This window comes from Cinclus cinclus, chromosome 7, assembly GCF_963662255.1.
Source record: "Cinclus cinclus chromosome 7, bCinCin1.1, whole genome shotgun sequence".
Lineage (NCBI taxonomy): Eukaryota > Metazoa > Chordata > Aves > Passeriformes > Cinclidae > Cinclus > Cinclus cinclus.
Genome location: NC_085052.1, coordinates 4,139,668 through 4,166,903, shown reverse-complemented (window position 1 = coordinate 4,166,903; position 27,236 = coordinate 4,139,668). Strand labels below are relative to the sequence as shown.

The following is a 27,236-nucleotide window of genomic DNA, read 5'->3' as shown; positions in this document are numbered from 1 at the left end:
GCATTTGGCATTAGTTACCATCTTCTACTGCTAAGCCTGGATTCAAGCAGGGCTTTGTTCCATGAGACATGATGAAAACTGAGTTGTGCTCAAGTGAGGGCTCTGTGCCTCCATGCAAAGGTGTGCCCTTTCCAACCTCACCAATTCCATGATTCTGTATGGCAAATCCAGGCCTTCTGTCCCCAATGCTGGATCCTGATATCCCCAGTTCAGGCTCAGAAATCCAAAGGGCAGCCCCAGCTGCAGAAGGATGGCCAGAACCTGCTGCTTCAATTTCCCTTCGAGGTCCTGGACATTGGTTGGTTTGGGAGCAGCACTCAAAGCACGTAGAGCAAACACTTTATCTGAGCCTTGCCAGCCTGAGACAAGCCCTCTTTGTTTCAGAAGTTCACTGGATTTTGCTAAGGAATGCATTGTTGGGGAATACAAGAGGGCTGCTCCCTGCCAGCACCGCAAGGATTCATACGGACGTCACATGAGGTGCTGCCCAAAGGCAGCAGTGTGACAGCAGGGGTGACAAAAGTCGAGCTGGAAATTAACTGTTTGAAACACAGGCTAGAATGTGGGCAGTCTTGAGGGGTTCCTGGGCATTGCATTTTGGAGAAAAATCGCATTTTGTTTACTGCAGGGAGGGCAGTCCATTGCCCTGGTAATGTTTTCTCCCTGGTTCCTCTGGTGCCAGTGGCCACCATGGGAGACCCAAGGGGAGAGGTTAACCATCCATCCCACGGAAAAGAAGGGCTTCAAACAATTATTAAGGTACTTAAAAAATTAAGCTATTAGAAATTCCCGTAGAAAAATTTACTAGAGCATTTTAGAAGTTAAAAGTATCTCCCCTCCATGGAATTTCATTGGCTATTTGCTGCTCGTTCAGTTTCTTGCCTTCCAGCAACATTCCCTCTGTAGTAGCAAATCAAATCGAATCAAATCAAATCAAATTAAATCAAATCATTTGGCTTTACTTTGATTTGCCTTGGATTTTCATTTTAGTGACCACATTGTTTCATTTATACAACCTTTTTATTACTAACACTTAAAAAATCATATTTTTCCCCTATAGCCATAAATAAATGCATTTCAAGATTGGTCTGATTTCTGTTGTAGACCTGTGTAATAGTCCTGAAACAAGGTGCATTAATCTGCTTCTTATTGTTTCAATAATATCTTCAGCACCATGTGCAATACCCCATTTCCTTGCTAGACGTAGTTGCTGCTGCAGTGACTCCAACTCCGCCTTGAAGTGACTGATTTTTCATTCACAGCTGGCACAGGATCTGAAGGAAGAGGCAAACTTCTTATATTTGTGTAATTGCATTTAATATCGTGCTCTGTTGTTTCAGAACTGAATTTGTACAGAGCAAAACATTGGAGGTATTCAGTGTTCTTACAGACACAACTCAGAACAACCTGCTTCAAGCAGCACAAAGAAACTTGAATAAATCTCTGATTCTGTCTTTCCATGAAATGCCCAGGTTCAGGGAAATTCTCTTTTGTCTTTCAAATAAATGTCAGTGAGGGTGGTGAATGGGTGGGATCAGTGATAAGGGCAAGCCGAAATACTTTGGAAAAGAGCCTGGGGGGATCATTTGTGATGATTTCTGGGACAGAAGTGATACAGCATCTGTCTGCAACCAGCAGGTTTGTGGACATGATGCATCACCATCGGGAGATGTGACTTTTTGCTCACAGCCCGAGAAAAACTATCATGGATGTTGTGCAGTGCAGGGAATGAGAAATACCTGTGGGAGTGTTCTCACAAGGGCTGGTATGGAGAGAAGTGTGACAGTCACTGTGATGCCAGTGCCATTTGCTTGTGTAAAGGGCAACACCTTCGCTTGCTCAAGAGGAGCCACGGTGAATTTTTAATCTTATCAATTGGAAAGTGCTCCCCTGAACTATAAAATATATTTCTCAACAGCATTATGCCTCTCTTAATATCCACATTGTAACCAAATCTCTGTCCTATGCAGTGTTTCCCTCCTTTTTCTTTATTTTTAATCCATATTTGACATGGCAAACTTCCATCCAAGTAAGATTTAAAATCTTTCAGAGCATTTTAAGCAGTGTCACTCAGAGTCCATCCTGTTCTATTACTATCACACTTTTTTAGGCACCTGTAACCTCTTTTAACCAACTCTATTTGCTCACTACCAAGGCTTGGGAGGAGCAGCAAAATCAACCCCCAGGTACATTCTGCCCTCACAGTACCAACAAACTTTCACACAGGAGATTTTTCCTGAACTTATGGTCTTAATCCCACATATCTTGCCTTGACAAAGCTTTTATTGAACAGCTGAGGATCATTTATTTGAGTGAGATAACCAGTATAAACCAAATGTAAAGATTGAGAGTCATGACTCCTTTGCAGCTTAGGGACAGAAAACAAGAGAAAGGAGCCAGAGCTGTGTCAGATCCCTCTGAAGGATGTGCCATGACCTTCTGGCCCTTCTAGGTCCTTACCCAAATTTAACCTTAACAACTTTTTTTAATGTCTGCCTGATGATAAAACAAGTTCAAAATCTTGTTCTCCACTGATTTTACAAGTTGTTAGCAAGGACAGTCAGCTCATAAGTAATTATCTAGTTTTGGATCCTTTGTGAAACAAATTATGTTTTACAAAAAAGGTGAAGTGTTATCACAGAATCATAGAATATCTTGATTTGGAAACAATCCCTGATGTTTGAGTCTAGCTCCCTGCTCCTCACAGAACTACCTACAATTAAACCAGCTAATTTATAATGTTGTCCAGGCACTTCTTGACCTCTGGTAAGTTTGGTGCTGCAACCAGAGCAGCTGTTCCAGTGTCCAATCACCCTCTGGGTGAAAAATTTCTTCTAAAAGTACAGGTAATTTTAAAGAAGCTGCAATTGTTAAAATGCGTATTTTGTCTATTTCCTCCTCTGACAGGTTATATGGGAACTGAAATACCTGGCATTTTCAATTTCATGTTTATTCAACCATTTTTTTCTTGAAAAAAATATTCCCTACCATAAAAAACTTTCTCTTTAAATTATTACTCGTTTTCACCTTATTTAGTTTCTTCAGTAGCTTATGCATGAAGAAAAACTTAAAATACAGTGTATTTTGACCACAATGAAAGCAGTAATTCTGATTGACACAAGTTTTCATGAGGCTAGCCATAGATTTTTAATATTGAAAGAGATTTAATATATGAAACTTAAATCTGATTTGCCACAGGACTGGAAGGGTGTGATCTCTTCTGTGTGAAAAAAGTCTTCAGATTGTTAAAAGTTTCAAGTCTTAAAAAAGGAAAGGTGTTGCATAAAACAGCATTTTTCATATTATCTGTTATCTGGATTTACCTCACATTAAGAAAAAAAAGCCCTAAGAGAATTTTTGCGCTCTCTAATGATACTCAAAGGCCCTTAAGTGGTATTACAATGCAAGGAGAAAAGATAATGCAGTTATAAGGAAATCACGGTGACATTGTGTTTCTTCAGCTTGATGAGCCTCATGTCTTTGTCGTCTTTGTCATCCTTGTCTCAATGAGTTGAACCTTAATTTTGCTCTGTTAATTTAAACACTTCATTGTACATATATCAGTAAATACCCACTATCATTTTTCTAACACAGATAATTTATTTCATTATGACTAATTCCATAACCACTCTTCAGCTGGGAATAAATCACTTAAACTTTGGCAGTCCACAGAATCTTATCTGCTTCTCTGCACTGGAAGTGAGTTACCCTGCACACTTCATGTGTCTCACTGCTCTGATCTTACCTCCAAAATTTAAATTAAATTTAAAGGCAACAGTAGTGCCAGCACCCCAAGGCCACTCCCATGTTTGTGACGCCAAAGGTTCCAAGGGTGCTGGAGAATGTCACCAGGCTGGTGGCACTCTGTGTGACCCTGCCCATGGTACTGCAGAGGTCAAAGGGATTTGCTGGAAGCTGAGAAAAGCTCTCCATTAAGACCATTGTCCACATGAAAGTGGAGAGCAGGAAAAGCTGCAGGGACGCAGCAGATGCCAAGACAAGCAAGGTGTGTTGACAGGAAGCCTTAGCTGGGTAACAGGATGGAGTGACCTCTCCTGCCATGTGTGGGGCCAAGGGCACCGACACCCCTCGACTTTGGCACAGCCTTCACCTCTGACAAAGATTTTCCCTCACTGGGGCTTCCAGAGGCTGGATGTGACTTCCTTATCCCAAGGGAATTCTTCTCTGGGACTGGGAAGCTAGGCCCAGAGCTCAGTACTCAGTTTTGTCCAAAGACAGTGGCTTCATACATAAAGTTTTCACTTTACGAAAAATTCACCGTAAACACAGGCAACCACTTTGCAATTTATGCTATTGAGGATGTGATTTACTTCAGCTGGGATTTGCCTTTTCTCTATTTATTCCTCAAAAACACCTTTCACTTCAGAACTTACTGGTCTTTAGTGGAAAGGCTGTCAGAGAGAACACATGGCTGGTTCCAGCAGTAGTGTGGCCAGCAGGACCAGGGCAGTGACCATCCCCTCCCCTGGGCCAGCACTGCTGAGGCATCTCAGATATTGGGATCAGCTTTGGGCCCCTCAGGACAAACAACAAAGACATTGAGGGACCGGAGTGTGTCCAGGGAGGGGAACAGAACTGGGAAGGGGCTGGTACAGAATTGAGTTTGGCATTGGGAGCACCTCCAGTGGCAAGACACTGGACATGCATCACCCCAGATTGTTGGGATTGCACTGGGTTCAGCAAAAAAACAGGATTTACTGCATAAGAAAATTTTTCAGGAGTGCAGTATGATGTTGAAAGAAATAACAAATACTTTGCTATAGCACGGGGAAAAGCTGTGAATTCACACACACCAGTGACTTTTCCTTTCCTCCAGGGAACGAGAAGTACAAATCAATGCATGTACAGGAGAAAGGCAACCATCCCTAGTTTATCACTTCAAAAACACTTCAGTGAAATTCTTCACAAATATGCATATTTAAAGGGATCTGCTGAGGTTGAGTGTCTTTATGGGCACGGCAACAGCTGTGTGGTGTTGGAGCATCTTTTCCCAGCCCCGTGCTCAATTCCCAAGGATGGGGCCCCGCTGCCCTCCAGTGGCAGCAGCCGCCAGAAGAGCTCCACATTTCCCCTCTGCTTTTAGCCCCTTTAGGTCCAGATACTTATAGAAATATTATAACACTAAATAAAGTTATTTCCAGGGAAGGGGAGACCTGCCGGTGCAGCAAAACTTCACAGTGTGAAGAAAGATTAGCACCAAACCTCCAGCCCAAGGCTATTTCACTGCAAACCCTGCTTGCTTCCCAGGAGCAGATTTTGATAGATTTCTTTAAGAAGATGTTCTGGGGAACAGCTTTGCTCTTCCAAGACCACAAAGTTCAGCCCTGCTGTCATTCCTGCTGGCTCCTGGCACACAGGATTTACCGTCTGCATGACTTCCTTGGGACCTGTTTCCTAAAGGAGACAGGGATGCTGAAAAAGCAAATCTTGATGCTTCTTAATAGCTACAGATTTTTTGCATTCAGCCATGTTCCTTCCATGTCACCTTCTATCCCTATATCAAGGCTCCAAATAGAGCTGTACTGTGCCATGAAAATATGAAAAGCATTCACGAAAATAAAGATTTTATGTTCATTTTTAATTCAGCTATGAAAATTCTGTTTTGTTTTTTTATTCTCTGTAGCTGAGTCCCTTCTTCCTGACAGGACAAAATGAGGCAGAGATGGAGGCATCCTTTAGGATATCAGAGGCCGTGGTGGTGTTGACACCATCATCTCATTCCAAGGAGAAGTCTGGAAGCTCTTTTACTGCTCTGGGGGCTGCAAGTCAGACAGAGAGAACTGCAGATCTGAAACATGCTGGAGGGATCTTCTCCCAGGTTAAAGAGAAGCCAGGAAAATAAGGAAAACTGCTTCTAACAGGAGTAATTTTGGCAAACAAAGAGAATTTGTTTGAGGCTTGCCCAACACTTCTAGGATGCTAATCTTTTGGCACCAATTTAATCTGGTTGTAAATTGGAAACTGTCTTCATGGGTGCCATGAGAAGCCTTACCAAACAGCCTAATCTCCAAAAAATAAATCACTGCTTCCTGGAACAGCTACACCATGAACACAGGGCCACAAAGGTGCCCAGGGAGTGTTTGGGAAGAACTCGGCAGCCAGTCTGGAACAGCTCCCTGAGCTGGATCTCCTCATCCGGATGTCTGGATGTACCCTGTGAAAGGAAAATCCTCACTAAATCACTTCCTTGGCATCGATCTGGAAGTGTAGGGAGAGGGATCAGATTGCAAAGCACCTGTCTTTGACGCAGACCAGAACCCATTTGGTATAAATTCTGCAGCTGGGTTAGAACAGACCACCCCAAACAACCATGGACCTTCACGTGCGTCTCACCTGGCTGCTTCTGCTGAGCACCACTCTCCTGTCTGAACCAGGTACTGCCTTGGAAATTTTTTGATGCTTGCAGGGAAGTGTTAGAGTGTATAATTATTTACTAATACAGGCTGGCTTGCTGGGAAGTGGTGGCAAAGATTGTTCTTGAATATTGCTGATGAATTTTGTACCATAGAATCGACTATTTGTCTTCTACTTCAAATATTCAGTCCAAATCCACTGGCTGTATGTCAAAATATTTCAAAATGCATAATACAATATATATAACATACATAATGTAGTATTAAGATACTATATTTCAAAATATAACCTATGAAGGTTACAGGCTGAAGAAGACTGAAGAATATTCCTTTGTTTCTTTTCTGAGATGGAAATAGCTTATGGAAGTTGTTTTCTAAATGTTCTTCTTATAATATTCTAGTTTTAAGTAAAATTATCCTATACTGTATATTTTAAAATGTAGATAAACAGGGGGAAAGAAACACAGAGCAGTCTGCCAGACCCAGGTGTAAATATGCCCTGCATAACATGTTCCTTCAAACTTAGAATCTTGTTAGTTTGAATGAGATAACTGGAGCTTCATTTATCACCATAAGCACCATGAGAAAAATCTTGCCAATCCCTTACAAAAAGAGGTGATTTCACAGAGTGTAGATTATGGGCTGGCTGTACTGAATTATTTACAAAGCAAGAGCATGATGTATTACTTCAAGGCTAATATGTTCCCTTTGCCACAGCAAGTGGAGCCTGGTGGAACAAGCCAGAAAAAGACCTCAACTCACTATGGAACAAATTTACCAATTGGATTAAGGACACATTTCAGCACAAAGGTAAGAGACATGCTCCTGAGTGTGAACGTACCTGGCAGATGTGCAGAGTTCCCTGAGCCAGCTCTGGGTGAGCTGTGCCTCAGCAGCACAGCACAGCCAGCTATACCCTAGGGTAGATCAAGCCCTGCACACAGCAGAGCCATGAGGATTCAAATTTAGACACTGGAAGTTTAGCTATGAATAAACAAATTGGGATTTACATGTCAATTTTTGCTTTAGTTCCACCACAACCACAGCTGAGACTGGAATCTGGAGAGGACCGATGTGCCGGGAGGGTTGAAGTTTTTCATGATGAAAAATGGGGCACAGTCTGTGATGACTATTTCAATATGAACAGTGCCAACGTTGTGTGCAGACAACTTAACTGTGGCCAAGCTGTCTCTGTCCTGGGACTGTCTTACTTTGGCCCCAGTGGAAAAATTATCCAGTTGGATGATGTGCAGTGTAGAGGAACTGAATCCCACCTTTGGGACTGCCGGCACGCCGGCTGGGGCAAGCACAACTGTGGACTCAATGAGGATGTTGGTGTCATCTGCTCAGGTAAAAATAAAAGTAGTAAGAAAATTTGTGCTATCCTGCTCACCATAAATGCAAGAAGCATCAGGGTAGATCTTGGAAATCAGACCAGGGCTGAAAATTGGAGGTGGGGGGAGCTTCTTATGTTTAAGTCTGAGTGATTGAGGAGCAAAAGGATGTCTTGCACAAAATAACAAGATTGGGCAGCAAGCCCTGGGTATGAAAACAGTGAAAAGCAAGTAGTTCAGGACCACTTTAGTCAACATCTGATTATAGCCAACGCCCGAGATAAGAAAGGCAAAGAGTAAGGAAGAAGTAGAGGCCCATCCATTTGTGAACCAGGCGTGTGTGAGTGGAAACAAGAATAATTATTGTCAAAAATGCATAATATAAATAGCTACCCAATAAAGTAAACTTTTGCTTGTTTTTTTTTTTTGTTTACAGATGCAATGCACTCCACAGTTGCACCAAAAGGTAAGGTTGAGCTTTTGAGACAAGAATCCCAAAATTAGTTCTTTACAATCTTCCCAATGCACAGAGTCTAATTTTTTAACTCAAAAAAATCATGTGATTACAGCTCCTTGGCAGACAGTTTTCTACAAAGGCACATGCTCTGAATTGCAAGTTATTGTTCCAAATACGAACTGTATTTGCCCCATACTACTAATAATTAATGAAAATATTAGACAATTCTTTACAGCCCAGCTCTAAGTTTCTGATTCCATTTTTTTGCTGAAATAATCATAACTCCCTGGAAACATTACAGTGCAGACTCTACTAATATTTCTTGGGATTTCTAGGTGTTAATTATGCTCTTCATAGCACACAGTCACAGAAGAGCAGGTGTCAAAATGCAGTTTTCTACCATACAGAATCATGAGTATATGTTTTAGTTATATGTAACACAGAAATGAAAAGCTGCTTCCCAAAACCATTTATTCTTAAGGTTTTAACATAGTAAGAACTGTGACCACTACCACAGAACCCCTGATTTCTGCTGGCAAAGGCAAGGTTAAAAAACAAGCTGCAAATGTCAACTGTGGAAATTTTGAGCAACAGATGCGATTTGTTTAAAGCAGACAGGAGGAACACAAATCTCCCAAGTTCACTCACAGTGACTGCTGGAAGATGTTGTTCTGAGCCACACGACCAAAATTTAAAGTACAGGGATCTGAATTTCTTTTCCATGAAACCCAAAGTGTGAATGATGTCACGGATCCCTGCAATGTCTCTGCAGGTTCCTCCCCTGCTCCCAGCACAACGCCAGCACAGACTGAGACATCTCCTGCTCCAGAGACCGTGGCAACCCTCAAGGAAGGTGAGGCACACTTGGGGGCTGGAAATCATTCCCAAAACCACAAGACAAATGTCATGTTTTATTCTCCCTTACAACTGCTCCTTTGCACCTTTCCAAATGAGCATTGCACCTCTAGGAGTGGAACAAAGCAGTCAGGAACAACACAAAGACCAACTGCCTTTGCTAATAAATATTAAATGAGGTGATTTTTTTGTAGCCAAAAATAAAAGGCTATGCAATGACTTGTTGGCCCACAAAGCCCGAATTTATTTACTTCCATCAAAACTTCCACTCACATGTTCACTCCTAACTGCTGCCAATCTCTCTCTCTCTGCTTTGCATTTCCTCAACTGGCCCCAGATGTGCCTTCTGCACCCGCTAGTGTCACAGAAAAAATTAGCACATCAGCTCCTGAAATCCCAACCACAGCTGATGGAGGTAAGAACAGCCATTTTACATGTGCTTTTTAAAACAAACACTCTGTTAATTTGGGGTTTTCAGCTAAATTAAGATGTGACCGTGTAAATTTGTAAATATTCATAGCAGACAATATAGTTGTCTTTAGTTCCCCTTTTGTGAAGGAACAATGCCCTTACAATATTTTCACTTGAAAAATATCAGCTTGTCAGGACATGACAGGGACACATCCACTTACTGATTAATGCCTCTGAGTTGTAGCTATAAAGAATACACTTAAAATTTTGCAAAGAATAACGGTCCATATCATTGTAATTCTGTGTGTCCAAAACACATAAAAGCTCTGAAAACATTAAAGATCACAGACATTTCCCTCAGCTGGGGGATGAGTCTCTTAGTTATTCAGCAGACTGATTAAATGGTTTGGGTTGGAAGGAACCCTAAAGATCAACTGGATCCAACCCTCTCCCATGGGCAGGGACACCACCCACTAGATCACATTCTTTTATTAAACCTGAGACCTAAATCAAGTCACAAGCTCTTGAAATAACTCTCAAGCTTATAATTGCTGCCTGCAGCCATTTAATTTCTCACCTTTCAGCCCCCCCTGGCACAACTGCCTCCCTCCCTTCCACCAGAGAGGAAAGCAGGACATCAGGACTCCCTGTCACACCACAGACAGGTAAAGGGCATTTGCACAACTTGCAGCATGTCAGAAAAACGTGGTTGGGAGGGGACTTCAGTGGAGAAGTTAAATGTGCTGCACAATCAGCATCTCTCAGTACAGCTCATGTTTGTCTATGAATTTGGCCACGCTGGCAGCCTGCAGCCAGGTGGGAGCTGTGAGTGCTGTGGGCAGAGCCTGCTGGGAGGGGAGCTGGATGCGGCACATTTTGAATGCACACCATGGGATCTGAAGGCTTTTAAATTCACCAAGAGCTGATTTCAGCCTTACCTGAGTGCTCTTTCCCTCTCTTTTCCACGTGTCTTCCCTTTTCTCACAGCCCCTGAAAATACATCAGAATCAAACTTGGCACCTGCAGAGTTTGTAGACGTGACAACCTCAGCTGCAGAAATCCTTTCCACACTGGCTGAAGGTAAGGCACAAACACAATGCCTTAAAATCTACTAATAGTGCTTGAGTTTGTTCAAAACCGGTTACATTGATAGGATTAAAGTAAATGAATAAACCTAGCTAGCTCATTGTTTCAGTGAAGAAAAGTTCAGCTTATATTCAATATTAACAAAATACAGCCTCACGTGAGTGTTTTGACTCAAATGACCAGGTTTTAGAGGCTACAATCCAAGTCTCTTTTCCTTCAAGGACAAATCAAAATCATAATCAAAAGCATATCAGCAATCACCAGCTCCATTTTCTATCTCTGATTGAAGTTTTTCTCCAGTAATGTATTTTCTCAACACTTTCCCAGTCCCTTCAAAACCTGATATTCCTCCTTTGCATCCATTTCAGTGAATGAAGAGCCCGAGGCAATAAATACATCAGGAATTCTAAGCACAGCTTACATAAGCAAAGTTTGAGCTGCAAATTCAATTTGGGACCTAAGTGAGCTAAGAGACAGCCAGACTGCATGCCCACAACTATGCAAAGAAATTTAATAAGGAGGGCTATGAACATACTGCTTCATTCTCCAGTAGATAAGTAGCTTAAAAATCCAACTAATAAATATTTATTTATCCTGGTGCTGTGTGGTGATAAAGACTTCACGTTTTTCTAGCAACATGACAAATCCAAACAGTTTAATCAAAATTTAATTCTTGTTCCTGTTCATGTTGGGCAATATTGTTCATTGTCCCTCCTGCTTTTTTCCCCTCAAAGCTTCAACAGACTATTCTGTCACAGAAGAAGATAATTTGAGCACATCTGCCCCAGCCACAAGTCCAGCACCACTGTCTACAGTGAGGGAAGGTGAGAAAGAGCCAGGTACAGCTGATGGTGCTGCAATGTGTGTGCCCACATCCCACCTTTTCCCACCCTCTTTTCTGGGGAAGCTCTCCCTCTGGCATCTCTTTTGCAACACACTTGGCAACCTTTTAATTGATGATTTAATTGATGTAATTTAACTAATGATTTAAGGGATTTATGAAATAATTTTTAGGTATTAAAAAAACATCCAAGTCAGAATTTCACCAGACAGTGAAGAAATATCAGTTGCTCTTTTTCTGCCTTTTTTTCTGACAGTCATTTCACTTTCAAAAGGATAGAAAATAATTTTCTTCTTAGAAGATTCTTTAACAGAGCTTTCATCAGATTTTACTCTTTGCCTTCCTTGTTCAGACAATTTCATCTGACTTACAGAAACTGTGTGTATCTGGGATGCTGTTCAATGGTTAAAGGGAAAAAAAATTCTCCTTTCCAGCTCTACCAACTTTAGTACCTAAATTTGTACCTAATGGAGGTAAACTGTAAAAGTCTCAGGAAAATTCAGTGCTCACGGATTCCTTTGATTATATCCCACACTTAACAAAGAATTTTATTTGAGAAGAGATACAGATATTGGTTATTTTCTTTTATTGATTTGCTGAAAGTGAAAAGTGACTCTTCAGCTGTCTGTAGGCACCCCACAAGAAGACATTAAAGATTCTTGAGACTGTTACCTAATCAGTCCTTTATTTGCTGAGAAAGTCCCCCTAAAATTTCAGATTGCTGATCATTAAATAATGAAATCATGAATTTATTTAGAAACTTTTATGGGAGAGGTGCCTCCCTCCCATAAAGCCATTTTTAATATCAGCTGAATAATAAGAAATTCATCTCTGCATGCAATTCAAGGCCTGGATCCAAATAGAGAATTTTGAATCTGCCTCTTTCTCACTAGCCCCACCTGGATTTAGACAGCTAACGCAGACTTAAAATAATCATAAACTTTCTATTTAACACCTTTCACCATCTCTGATGACTACTCAGCACCTGGATCAACAGGTTAATTAGCATTTCTTTCAACTATCTCATATTTGGCAGTCTTGTTTAGAGCTAGATCTTGGGGAAGGAGCCGAGCACGTTGTTGCTGAGAGCTCTGCACACCCAGCTCCTGCAGAAGGAAATGCTTGGCATGGTGCTGGGGTGGAAGGAACTTTGACCGTGGCCAGCAAAAAGGAATTAAGGACAAAGAGCCCCAGGAAACACAGCCCTCATCAGGGATGGATGCGAGTTAGTTGGTCACAAACAGCTGCCAGGTGACAGCAAAAGTTCCCAAAAAAAACCTCATAGCTCTCAGAGGGTGAGAGAGGTGTGAGCATGTGGTGCAGTTTGTGATGGCCACAAACCAGGAGGGACTCAAATGATGTTGTTGGTGGTGTCTATGGCTTCTCTCTCTGAAAGAAACATGCACTTCAGGCCCACAAAACTAATTTGGGACTTCAGATCTCTGAAAGGCTTTGCCTGTGAAAGGCAGATAAATGTGAGGGATGTTCTGTAGGTACCCAGCTCTCAGAAATGAGCCCGGGCTGAGGAAATAGCTCTGTCACTGTTCTGGGGGGATGGTGTTGTGCCAACCCTCTGCAGTGCAGCGAGGCTGGGGAGAGAGACTGAACCAGGCATTAAAGAATTTAAAGAATGGGGAAAAACAAGCCCAAGCTGTACCCCTCAAATTAGCAAGATATCCCAGAAAAAAATAGGCTCTATCACTGTTATATCTCAGTCCTGATTTCCTATAAACAGGAAATGCTGTAGGTCTCAGAGGAAAAATATATAGTTAAAATGCAGAACAATCTTTAATTTCACCGTTTCATTCTGTATTAAGAGATACGGCGTTAACTCTGGTTTATATGCTATGGGTCTTGGTGGAAAAAAAGTATACATTTGACATGCACACAATATTTAATTTAATCTTTCCCCTCTCACAGCAACAGTTTCTCCTCCTGCTGAACCTGCAGTTGTAACCACTTGTAAGTAATACAGTGTTACTGTGGCTTACACGCTACAAGTTTCAGAGCAAAAAACATGTACTTAATATTTAATTTCACCTTTTCTTTCTCACAGCGACAGTCGCTCCTAGTCCTGCAGCAGCAGACATTACCCCTGGTAAGTAATGAAGAGTAACCATGGCCTACATGATATGGATGTCGGGGGAAAAAATATTCATTTAACATGCAGACAATATTTAAATTAATCTTTTCTTTCTCACAGCAGCAGCGCCCACTGCTGCACCAGCAGACACTACCACTCATAAGTAATACAGTGTTGTTCTGGCTTACATGTTTAATTGTCTACCATGCTCTGATCATGTATTGACTGCCTCCCTGTCTCCATAATAATAAAATCTCAGGCATTAGAATTGGAAATAAGACAAACTGCCTTTTCATTGGCTTCCAGATTAAGGAGCAAAAGGGAAAGGAGAAATACTGGCCCTGATGAAAGCATTTGGGAAGGGGCAGACACCCTACATCAGTGTAAAACTCAGACTTGCAACCGATTGTCCCATTCCCAGGAAATCCTTCCTGCACTTCCCAGAGCTGCATCCCAATCACTGCACATGCTGGGATGTATCTGGACAGGTTCAGTGTGGTTTGGGTACCTGGGAAAACAGTTTCTAACCTGCAGTTTTGTTTTCTCTCATGTCTCTGATCAGCCCCTGCAGAAGACACAACATCTGGAGGAGCAGGTGTGTATGACTTCAGTATAATGGTCAGAATTTTGGGATTAAGCATCAGTTTGAGTAAAATCCTGCTCCACTGTGCCTTGGCAGCCCTGGCTTTGCCCACACAATAATGGAACAGATCCTGAAGTGTGGTTTTGTTTTCTCTTTGACAGTCACAACCGAGCCCACAAGAGCTGAAAGCCCAGGTATTTATTTCTGGTCATTTCTTCAGCTGTGGTGAACGTGTGAGTCATCCATGTATTTAGAACATGGGCAATGTTTAGCTTCATATTTTCTCTTCTCACAGTGACAAGCTCACCTGCTCCATCAACCCCTCCAACTCCTGAAGCAACAACCATTGCCACCAGTAAGCGATGCAGATTTATCCTTGTTTAAACCCTTAATTCTCTACCAAAGCTGGGATCTGATGATGTGCTGGCAAGGCTCCCTATCTTCACTGCATGCATCATCTCATGAAATTAAGACTGAACTTTGGGGATAGTTTTTTGGCCTCCATATAAATCAAGGGACCTGTTGGTCTCAATATGGGAGGAATACGTGTTCTGCTGAAAGTTCTAAGGAATTGGAATTCAATGAAGCAGACACGCTACACCAGTATAAATTCAGATTTCCTCTAGATCACCTCACTCCCACAAAGTCAGCCCCCCCTGCACTTTCAAAGTCACATCCCCATGGAAGCTAAGTCACTGGGAATCCTTTTGACATGTTCAGTGGTATTTGGTTTGAACGTTAGTTTTCCACAGTGGGCTTTATTTTTGAAGAAAATGAACTGCAAATTCTGCTCACTAATTGATAATGTCCTGCCTCAGTTTCTCACAGAGCAGACTAAGGGTTTCTTTTAGAGTATGGCCATAACAGCTACGCTTTGGTAAAAGGCACTTGGCTGCTTTGGTAAAACATACAAGAAACTGAACTTCAGGTTCAAAGCAGACATCTGAGCATGGGATTATGTCCCCACACAGAGGCATAAACAGAATTAAATCTTGTTCCCATTAATGCCAGTAATATGTCACTTGTAGTACTCAAGCCCCCACAGTTTCCTTAGTAAGAAACCTTTGTCCACGACAATCCTATCCCTCAGAACTGTTGCCAATAATATTTCCTAGTCCTAACATGTTCTGCTCATTACAATGTTTATTAACTGATGGCATAAAAGCACATGTTTTCCTCAATCAGCTCACTTTTTAACTTTTTTTTTTTCCATTTATAGCCCATCCAAAGACAAATGCAACAACTACAGGCTCAGGTAAGGTATTTGATTCTTCCTTCTTGTCAATGACTTCTCTTCCTAAGGGCAGGATGCTCTGGGTAAGAGATGTGAGCTGGGGAGGGCTGGGAGTTCGTTGGCAGAGGGGATCTGAGTGCAGGGGAAGTGGGAGAGGCTGGATGCAGGCAGAGAGATTGGGAATGCCATGGCTCAGCCAGGGATCACACCCTGGTTTTACAGGGCTGGCAGCAGAACCATCCTCAATGGTGAGTGCCAAGGGGATGAGCTGGCCTAGGTCTGCATCATTTATGGTTAAAAGTCATTTGGAATGTCCTCCCATAGTCTGCCAGCTGCTGCCCACCCAGTGCCCTGTGCTCCGGAGGGCTCACAGGCAGAGACATCTCATGATCCTGGCAAATTCACCCTCTTTCAGGAGAGAACAACACCAAGGAGTAACCTCGGGGTCAGTTGCTAGTTGTAGGAGGGAGAAATGAGCTTTTAATGAAATATCATCAAAGAGAGAGAAATTAATTTCCTCTCCACTCAGCTGCTATTCCAGGCCCACATTTAAATTTGCAAAGCAGGCCAGTGTTTTATACGTGCTGCATTTTGCTCTGTGTTTACCTCTGGTTTATCAACATTCAATTCCTCCCTCTGCAGCAGACCTTAATCCTCTGCCTAACTACATGAAGCAGCTCTTGCTGATATACCTAAATAAGCTGTGCCAGCCAAGGAGACCTGGGATGCCAAAAGTAACAGTGGAAGGGTAAATATTTATTCATGCATGCGAGATGCCCCAGACAAGCTGGGATACCCCAAACACGACTTCTCACCATTTTCTTACACCCATCAAATGCTCAGGTACGACTTAATTTGACTACTCAGTCGTACCCATACTGCCAATACTAATCACACTAAAATTTTGAAGAACACCACTATTTCTGCAGCATTCTTGGTGCATGTTTGTTGATCCAGATGTCCCTGGAGCCATTCTTGCTGAAATCACTGGTTTATGGCACCAGATGATGCTGGCAGGGTTTCAAAGACATGTCAGAGGGGCTGGGAAGCTGATGTTGTCTTGGCTGTCCAGGGGAATCCTTCATGGACAGCTCTAAGCTTACAAAATGCAAAATCCTTCTTTCCAGGGCTGGGCTCTCCTTTAGTTTGTTTTAATTAAGCATGAACCATAGCAGAATGTGCACTAAGATTCCATTTCCTCATCACTGTACAGCTTATAATATAATTTACTATATATTACCAAAATTCCACTAGGTGCTTTACGTGTGTGATATTTGTATATGTTGTCATACACATTACCCCAACAGACAATCAAATTCCATGCACTGGCATCCATGATCAGGAGTTCAGTGCTGGAAGCTGAGATTAACATCACAGAGGGACATTTTTGGGAGAAAGTTTCTTACAACTGAGGAAATAAACAGACTCAATGAGCATGTCACAGTCATTACATGATAATTTATACGTGGGGGTTGTTGTTTTTTTTTCTTTTTCAGGTGTGTAAAGGACCCAACCTGTGGGAATCACCCTTCATCAGGCCAGAGGCTTGTCCAGTTCCATTACAGAGCTCCCATACAGCCTGGAGTTTGCCTACGGTGCAAAGTGTCAGGGTGCAATGTTCCACCTCCTCTTCCCCGGCCCTTCCCAGGGAACAGGCTCCCTTTTCCTCCTCTCCGACCCTTCCCAGGGAACAGGCTCCCTTTTCCTCCTCTCCGACCCTTCCCAGGGAACAGGCTCCCTTTTCCCCCTCTCCGACCCTTCCCAGGGAACAGGCTCCCTTTTCCTCCTCTCCAACCCTTCCCAGGCTCTAGAAGAGCCAAGAGAAGCACAAATGACGACGTCCTTGTTGTCATTGTCCCCCAGCAATGAACCTTCTGACCATGGCATTATGTTGACCACCTCTAAACTTGTTCATTGTGTTCCAAGATCTGCTGCTGATTTCTAAAAATATACTGTAGTGGGTGTAAATCTTAAAGTATTTAATCTTAACTGAACTTGGGTTCCTTAATTTCAGATCTTTCAGATCTATACAGCAGATCTGTAAAAGCCTGAACTTGAGTAAATACTCTCAGTGACAAAAAATAATTTGATCAAGTGCTTGTTTTTTCTCATCAAGACTTTGTTTCCCTCTCAGTGTTCCTTCAGTTCTCCTTGTGTTCAATACATACAAAACTCTCTTCACCACACTCATAACCCTGTGCTTTGCTTCTCACTGGTAATGATTTAAAGGGCATTTGGTTCTGATGGACACATCACTAATGGACAGGGATCCACATGCCAACTCACACAATCACTGCAGATTCATATCCAGTCACAAAGGGCATGTTAACATTTCAAAATTCCTTGCAAGTACATGTGTAGAAAATACTACACAGAGTAAATGCAAATTTAGTATTTCCAGAAGCCAAAGGGAATTCAAATGCTCTGTAACCTCTTTAAACATGTATTCAATGTCTCCACACTCAAAGGCAGTGTAAGTACATTTCAGGGTGAAGAGACTGTTGCATTCAAAATTCTTACAGTGAGTTAAAAATCAAAAATAGTTGTTTTAAAGAAGGCATAGGTCTGAAATTAGAGATGCAGCATCATTACAAATGCATTATATATCAGCTTATAAAAGAAAATGGTTTTGTCAAAAAAAAAATAGTGTGAAAGATAAGCACCTGGCTGTGTTTCAAGAAGGTCTTTTCTAGTGAAGTTGGAAGAAGCCCTGTTTGCACAGCTGTGGGGTTTGTGCTGCCTGTGTTGGAACGAAGCACAGGCAGCTCCTGAGGGAGCCCTGGCTGCTCCCACACCCTGCAGGTGAAACCCTGCCCCAAGGCCAGGTAACAGCACACCTGGAGCACTGGCACAGGCACAGCCTCAGGAGCTTTAAAGATTGGGAAGTCACTGCTGCACTGAGAAACACTCTGGAGGTCAGAGCTTTGGTCCTTACGAGACAAAATAGGGTGAATATACTGAAACAGGCACTTTGTTAAAGTTGTGCTAAAAGGAATTCAGGCTTTATTTCCTTGCCTCAGGAAGGAAAGACTGATTCCTTTTTTCTTCTGTAGCTCCCGGTGTGGGGCTAAGAAAGTTCTGCCTGCAAAGCGGTGGCAGTGCAATCTTCTTCTTCTGGTCTGTGACAAACATGAACCTGCCCTTGCTCATCCCCGGGTGTTTCAGCAATATATTCACGAGAACTCTCTTACAACAGTTGCACTTAACAACTTGAGGAATCTTTAGCAAGGATAGGGAATGATTTGCCCAGTGTAACCTAGAGAGAGAGACGTCAAAATGAAGGTGGGAGAAACCAAGCTCCTGCTGGGCAGTGCCATGAGAAAACTGCAGATGTGTCTCCCAAGGGAGTCTGTCAATCCCTTCCACAACATTCCTGCTCATGTCAACACCCCCAAACAGACTCTCAATGAAATCTACTGAAAAATGTGCTCTGAAACATGAGAGCTGACAAAAGCACTTTAAGCTTATTCCACACAGTGCTTGCTTAAGAAATGGGCCCACCTGTTACTTTCTCATTTGTATCTGTTAAAAAGAAAGAGTGAGTGACAGATTAAGCCCTCCCTCCAGGATACCTTGTACTACAGGATGATTGTGAAATAGCAGGAGGTATAAAAGACAGAAAAGCCAAAGCCTGCCTCCCCAGCTACCCTCACAATGCAGCTGCTCAGGCAGTTCCTCCTTCTGCCTCTCTTTACTGCTCTGGCTCTTGCTGAAGGCAGCTCAATAGAATTCACAGGTATGGAAATCTGTTTATCTGTGATAGTTTATTGATTTTTGCACAACCAGTCTTATACAGGCAACCGAAGGGCAAAATGTTAAACACCTCTAAAAGTGGATCTCATTTTAATGGGATGATGTCATGATAGTGACACTTAAATGTGACTGCAAGCACTTCAAATTGTAAATAATAAAAAATAATTCTACACATTCCACCACACAGCAGTTACTTTAATTTAAGAACTTGATTTTAAAGCAGTTTTACTCTGGAATGTAAATTCGTTTTTATAAATTAATACTATATTGGAATAACAGCAATCAGGAGACTAATTGGGAAATGCTTGCTTTTTGCTTAACCAGAAGTAATAAAGAGCTATTTGTTGCTCAGTCTGGGATCACCATTCTGTGCTCAGATTAACCATGCAGCTGATTAAAGGAGGGTAGGTATGGTAGGATAATGAAGTGTTGCAGCAGAGCTGCTCCAGTGGTGTCTGACCACAGAACCCCCAAGAGTGCAGGAGGGTAGGAATGACCTGTAATGCTCTTACACTGATGAGATTTTTTTTACCATTTGGGATGGTAAACCCTTCTAAACCCTTCTATTCCCTCTGAAGTCCATCAGAAAGCCTGAACTTATTTTCTGGAACTGCATGCATTCCACAGAAAACTCTTCTGACTGCTTTAAACCATTATTTTTACATTAATAAAGAAACGAGATCTTATGCTCAGAGCAGATTACAAACTTGCTCTAAAGTTTCCTATGCAATGGCCACGACTGCAACTACTTCACAACTTATTAAGTAGCATCAGTGACGTCAGAGAGAGTTGAGTTGTGGGTTTTTTTCATAAGAGAACTTACAAGTCCCAAGGCTTGAATTGCTTGTGGTAACAAACCTTGCTGAAGAGGGTTGCTGAGGTGTCCTTCACCACTGGGCATTTCCAGTTTTGCTATTGGGTTGATCCTTTTGTCTGCTACTATGAAAACCATGATAAAACATGTTTTTTCATGTTATTTTACCATCTGATTCATCAGATTTCATAAAATGAAGTAATATAAACAATTTTTTAAAAATTAGCACATTTTTCATAGCTGTTTGATGGACTCTCCCAGTCATTACATAATGGAGGATGAAACATTTACTGCAAGAGAAAACTTGAGAGAAATCCTTGAAAGCTATTTTTGAGGTTGCTGTTGCTCAACAGGGGTGCCTCGCTGTGGGGCTTCACTTCAAGAGCCCAACAAAGCATTAAGGATTGAACTAAATGGAAATGCAAGCTGCATCTGGTAAATCCAGAGGAATGCAAATCAAACAATTAGGCTCGTTTTCTCCTATTTTAAGTAAGTAATTCCTTTTGTACTGTTCCTTTTGTAACAGTTCCTTTTGTACTGCTTCATTTCACTAGAATATAGCACGGAAATGCATTGCCTCTAAATATTTCTCTCTATTGAATCTGTGTGGTGCACTCCAGTGAATCCCAGAATGGTTTGGATTGGATGTAACTTAAATCCCATCCATTCCCAGCCCTGCCATGGCAGGGACACCTCCCACTGTCCCAGGTGCTCCATCCCCAGTGTCCAACCTGGCCTTGGGCACTGCCAGGGATCCAGGGGATCCACAGCTGCTCTGGGCACCCTGTGCCAGGGTCTCACCACCCTCACAGAGAATTCCTTCCCCAAATCTCATCCATCCCTGCCCTCTGGCAGTGGAAACCATTCCCTGTGTCCTGTCCTCCATCCCTTGTCCCCAGTCCCTCTCCAGCTCTCCTCGAGCCCCTTCAGGCTATGGAAGGGGCTCTGAGCTCTCCCTGGAGCCTCCTCCAGGTGAACACCTTCCCAGCCTGTCCCAGAGCAGAGGAGCTCCAGCCCTGGAAGCATCTCCTTGGCCTCCTCTGGACCCACTCCAGCACATCCTTCCTGTGTTGGGGTCCCAGAGCTGCAGCATTCCAGGTGGGGTCCCATGAGAGCAGAGGGGAAGAATCATCTCCCTCAAACCCCCTTCTTTTGAGGGTAAACCCATTCATTTTCAGGGTTGCACATACACACTTTTGGGTCATGTTGAGTATCTCAACCACCAACATCCCCAAATCCATCTCTTCAGAGCTGCTCCCAACCCAGCCTGCATTTGTGGGACTGCCCCAACCCATGTGCACATTTATCTACGAGCCTGTCAATGAGCTCAGGTGATTCTCACTGTGTTTTTCCAATAGATTTGCTCCTTCTTCAAGCTGTGAATCAGAAAGCATTAGAGTGTTTGATGGTCCCTCCACTGATTCACCTCTTCTTGGACAAGTGTGTGATGACACAGATGCAGTCCCAGTGCTTGAATCATCCTCAGACAGTTTAACTTTTCTCATAACAACCAACCCTGAGGCTTTCACACGGAACTTCTTTGTCTACTACTACTTCTTTTCACCAGGGTCAAGTAAGTCATTAAATAACATTTGAACTGCAGTAATGAAATATAATAAAAGAAACTTTAATTACTCTCACTCAGGTCTTCAGGCTTCAGAGAATGGAGTGGGGCAAAAATCAGTGAAAGGGGCACAAAAAATGCATTGGCAGAAATCCTAAAAAGTTAAATTTTACTTAGAAAAGTGATGGCAAAGATGACATTCTGGGACTTTACTTTTACTTCTAGGCTTCTATGAAATGTGGTCAGCTTGCAAATATTACAGCATTTACCCAAGAGAGTTTGACCAGCTAGTCAGAACTCCTGCCAAGTACAGATCACAGAAGTCAGTAAGGATTGTAATTCAAGAAACTCCTTACTTTTTTTCTTTTAAAAGACAAGAACGGCCCAGACAAAATCAATCTTAGCTTGTGCCCTGTCCCTTTGCTGCTGCTGACCTGGTGGCATGGTATTAAACTCTTAAAAAGTTCAGCTTTACAGAGTAGTTACCAGTAGTTACCATGTACCAGTAGTTCATGCTGCTCCAGTCTAATTTTGCTGCTGAAAAATTCTGTCCTATTTCTAGTCTACATTTGTCTGAGATTCCACTGGTTTGTTTGGGTTTGTTTTTTTGCCTTTGTCTATCAAGCAAATCTCTCTCATACATGTAGATTTTGCACTTCCATACAGACCATGTAAGGTTGGTGTAGCATCTTCATTATCAGTTTTTCAAGAGGGCACAACATTTATCCAAAATGTAGCTCTCACTAAGTTGTTCTCAGTACCAAAGTTAACTCATCTACAGCCACCTCAGGTGTCATCACACTGAGCCTCACAGAAACAGTGACCACTGGCTCCATTTTGTAATGCCACCTGACCTCAAATTCCCTACTGAATTTCCATCTTTAGTACCTTTAATAATTTCAAAAGGACTGGAGTCCTAAAGAATCAATCCTGGTAGTTACATAAGGGTTTGTGGTTGTTGTTTTTGTTTTGTTTGTTTTTTTTTTTTTGTGTTTGGTTTTTGGGGTTTTTTTTGAGGTCGTTTTGGTTTGGTTTGGTTTTGTTTTAGTTTTTGTTTTGTTTTGTTTTTAATATGACTCATTATATGACTTATTCTGTTACTAATATATCTCCTTTTCAGAAACTGAAAATTGTGGGGGACAATTAACTGGTCCCAATGGGACATTCAGCAGCCCCAACTACCCAGCACCTTACCCTCAATTCAGGTACTGTGTCTGGCAGATACAAGCACCAAAAAACTCGAAGATAAACTTACAGTTCCAGGATTTTTTGTGAGTAAATTCCCTAATGCTCTTTATTCATTCTGTTTAAAGGCATTACTTTGTTAAACACAGGAAGAAGTGCTTTTTAACTTTTAGAACATCTGCACACTTTTAAAATAAAGGGTTTTGTTCACTGTTACGATAAAATGACTGGAAAGTGTTTGACATCCCTGTACATTACCCTAAAGCTGCTGCAGTGCCAGTCAGGGAAATGCAAAAAACATCTCAGGTGAACAGCCATGAGGTGTAGGTCCATTCCTTGAGATATGAAAGAATATTTCTTGAGACTGCAGAATGCCCTGCATGAATTCAGTATGAAAGGTACAGGATTTCACAGGAAGTCATTACCTTAACCACTGCCCTCTGAGATGATAAACCCTGCACAGGCTGGAATATTCTCTGAGCATTTCTGGCCAGGGTCCATCTGCTAATGGTCTTCTGGGAGAATCCACCCTCCACTGTTGAAAAATTGCAAGAATTTTCCTCTGTGATACACACAAGAGGTTCCAGAGGCCCCACAGAAGCCAACCCTATACTTGAAAAATTATTTTTATAGTTTTTTTAATAATGACTTTTTAAATAATGGTTTTAATAATGTCTATTTGTGGTGTTCTGTTCTCCATTCCTTTACTTCAGTTGAACTCTCAGACACTTTATCTGCACTGGATTCTCTACCAGTACAACCAAATCTGTCTGCACTCAGATTTCTCATTTCTCTGTAATGATTTTTCCTCTGTCTGCAGCCTGGAATTGGACAGAAACTGCCAACTTGACTTCACAGCAGTCTATGATGGCCCCACCACAGACTCTGGATTTATTGGGGAAAGTGTGTGGCCTTGGCCAGCCCACATTTGAGTCTTCTTCAAACACAATGACAGTTGTGCTGTCCACAGATGACACCAACTCCCACAGAGGATTTTCAGCTCAGTATTCCAGTGTTCCCCTGCCAGGTCCCACGGAGCCCAACAGTGAGTGCCCTTGCTGCATGGAGAGGATGCTGATTCTTTCTATAATGTGATTCTTCTCTTACAAACCTCCAAAAGAACTGATGGTTGATACTGAGGAGTTAAGCCTTTTAATTGGTAGTCTTTCAAAAATCCCACATTATCTCACTTATAGAGCATAAGTTACTTCCTGACCAATCTGCAAAAGAAAAACAGTTCTTTCACTTTTGGGTCCTTTTTTTTCTGGCTGGCAGCACTTAAAATCTGAGGTTTTCCTTCTTTTGTACAAAAAAGGCATTGTTACCATGCTAAGATGCAAAGATAAACTCTTATTGTCTGGTTAAATGGTTGTGCTGCCTTAGGGACTCAGGAATTTTCCTGCTCTGCACTGGTTAGTCAGAATTTAGGTGTGCTGTAACTTCCTTCCCCCCTGAGCTGGGCCTAATTTTCCTTATTGCTCCTATATCCTTGCATGCCCATCTTCCCATTAACTGAGGTGCAAAGGAGTTTCTAAAGCCTCAGTGTCTGAGAAAAATCAATTTCCTTACCCACCATTCCACGCCAGTACTTTGATTCCTTTTCCCTTTTAAAAAGGCAGAGACCCATTCTGTGTTACTGGGTTATAAATTAAATTTTCAGCGTAAATTCTATGGGTTTCTGAAATTGAGCATGAAATTTTGGTGCAACTTCTGCATGACATAAGTGGGCATGAGCTTTTTCACTGACAAATCCAGAATCATGTGACAGGCTCAAGGATTTAGACAAAGTGAGAAATTACCACTGCAGCTTGTCCTAATGCATTTTTGGTTTTGTTTATTTTTCAATGGCAGCAACACTTACATGCTCTTCAGACAGCATGAGAGTTGTTCTGAGCAAATCTTACCTGGCCTCCCTTGGCTTTAGGGAAACTCACCTCCAGCTGAATGATCCATCCTGCAGACCAGTTGTAACAGATTCAGTGATCTTCTCCTTTCCATTGGCTAGCTGTGGAACAATTAAAAAGGTACAGGGGATAAAAATATGAATAAGCTAACAAGAGCTTAGGAAAGATAAGAGCTGGTAAAAGCAGTGTATGAATAGCATGTGAGTAAATTGATTTTTTTTCACTGAGCTCATCCCATTCCATGTTTCCTGTCTTGATGTACAAAGAACATTTTTTCCTCTTTAAGAATCTGATGATCAACGAACCTTTCAAAAGAAGTACGGGAGAATCCACACAGATTTACCCCCCAAAATTCCCAAGATCTAGTTCATAGCACTATTTTGATAAGGGTGACTGGAGCATATCTTTGGTACTTCCCACACTCCATGCACTATTTCTTAACCTTTTTGCTGCCTGGATTGGTTCAGTGTTTTGAAAAAAACAGGCAAAGGGTTGGTAAGACTTTTTGGTTGCAGCCTGTTTCACATTTCCAAGGTGTCCTGAGCCTCTGATAAGCACAGCTAAGCAGGTTTGTAACGTTAGCTACAATTCCTTTCAAGTGCTCTGCTGTGCAATCCCAGCTGAGCCCTCCTCGTGGTTCCTTTCCCAGGATGAAGGCCACAGCATCACTTACACCAACACCATCTCTATGGCTCCAGCTGGCAGCACCATCACCCGCCAGAGGAACACTGAGATCATTGCCCAATGCAGAATGAAGAACAATGAAACCCTACAAGTCATTTACACCACAACAAACAATGCCATCCAGAAGCTGGCTGCTGGGGGGAGGTACAGTGTCAGCATGGCCTTCTACGAGTCAGATTTGTTCTCCAAGCCCATACAATACTCCCCATACTACGTAGACTTGAACCAAACTCTCTTTGCTGAAGTGACTCTTCATTCCACTGACCCAAACCTCCAGGTGGTTCACTGATACCTGCACAGCATCTCCACAGCCTGATTTTGGCTCGCTGACATACGACTTGATCAGGAGTGGGTAAGGATTATTTTATTACAGTCTCCTAAGCTGTGAGGAAATGGCATCTAAACGCCAACTGCACTTCTTTTATTTTTGTCTCTTCCACTTGCCTCCTTTAGTAGGCTGTGATTGGAAGTGAGTTGCAGAAAGATTTACTGACGTCCCACTAACAGAGCTAGGAAAAACATGCACCACAATCATGCTGGACAAAGGAAAAAAGGCAATCATTCTATGCCCACTTGTTAAAACAGTGCCCTGCTTAAATGCTGCAGTTACAGTTCACATGACTTAGCAAGAACGATTATTCTAAGTGGACTGTTTTAAACACATCTGTACATTCTTTTGCAGCTGCAATAAAGATGACACTGTGGTAACCTACCCAGCATTTGAAAACCATGGAAGATTCAAATTTAGGGCCTTCAGGTTCCTGCAGAGCTTCCCATCAGTTTACCTTTAGTGTGACATTGTGATCTGTGACAGCAGCAACAGCAACTCTCGCTGTGCCAGAGGCTGCAGCTCCAGGCAGTAAAGAGCCATCTCTCCATACACATGGAAAACTAACACTGCAGCAGGGCCCATCTGCCTGAAGAGAGATCGCAGGGCTGCTGAGATCTCTTACTCAGTTAAGAGGGGAAAAAAATAAATATTTGTAAGTGTGCACTTCACTCAGGCTTATGGTTGGTAATCCAGATAATAAAGATTCCAGGCCAGGTTAAATCCTTCCACTCCATGCACTGGCCAGAACAGGAATAAAAAGGACAGTCTTGAGAGCAGAAACCAAAAGCACCATGCCTTTAAATTAGAGCTGCAGAGGTGTTTGTCAGACAACTAAGCTTGGGTGCCATTTGCACTCTGACCTCAGTGGTCAGGTACTGAGAGCAAATACAAACAACAAAATATGGAAAAGCTATTTTTAAAACCTTGTATTGGTACCCCCACTGTGCTCATTGTTCTCACTTTAAAAGAGCCCAAAGCTCCACCTGAGGAAAGCACATTGGGCCACTTGCCTTCAGCTCTCAGATCTAATAAATATTTAGAATTAATATTGCTCTTAATAGTAGTTAGAATACTTTTTTAAATTATTAACGTTTCTGAACTCTAGCAACATTTTAGATACATTCTCATTTATTCCACTAGTGAAAGATTTTTGCATCCATATGTGTGGAAGTGGACACATCTGTAATGTGAAAAGTATTCAAGTGCAAATAGATCACACAAGGTATTACAAAGCAAAATGAGTTTTACTGAGGAGCAGACAGGAAACCACTGGAACCACAAGTTGCTTTTTTTGCACAGCCCTGCTTCAGCAAATGTCTCAAATCTCTCTCATGGTGACAGCACTGCTTGGCAGAAACGTGGCTGCAGCAATACCAAAGAATTGAACATCATGATGGTCTGCAGGATTGTTTTATTACCAATTTTTACAACTCTTCACTACTACATATTCAGGATTTGCACTCTGTGTGGGTCGTGTCAAATGAAAATACCTGAAAAAATGCTTATTTAATTCCCAGTTAAATCATATAGTATTTTAAACTTTAAACACTTTATTTTTCTCTCTACACAGAATCCCCCACTGAAGTGGAAGCTGAAAAGACACCAAACCTCCAACAATACAACTTCTACACTCTGGCATTTGTGGTTTTAATTTCAAACATTCTCATTGTGATAGTTGTGACACTAAAACATCACAAGTACCACGCAGGATGCAGTTATCAGAATGTCCAGAGCCCATTTTAA

At 42.1% G+C, this 27,236-nt stretch overlaps 1 protein-coding gene across 1 annotated transcript; it reads left to right on the top strand.

The window, feature by feature from the left end:
- Positions 1-68: 68 nt before the first annotated feature.
- On the top strand, positions 69-27,236 carry CUZD1 (CUB and zona pellucida like domains 1). Its single transcript, XM_062496606.1, is given in 21 exon segments — positions 69-93; positions 209-298; positions 7,092-7,184; positions 7,404-7,724; positions 8,938-9,018; positions 10,419-10,511; positions 11,252-11,341; positions 13,279-13,320; positions 13,415-13,456; positions 14,320-14,379; positions 15,244-15,279; positions 20,161-20,314; positions 21,184-21,398; positions 22,510-22,660; positions 23,395-23,464; positions 23,466-23,619; positions 24,426-24,598; positions 25,128-25,442; positions 25,444-25,514; positions 25,845-26,105; positions 27,056-27,236. Coding segments are annotated over 21 exon segments (2,718 nt in total).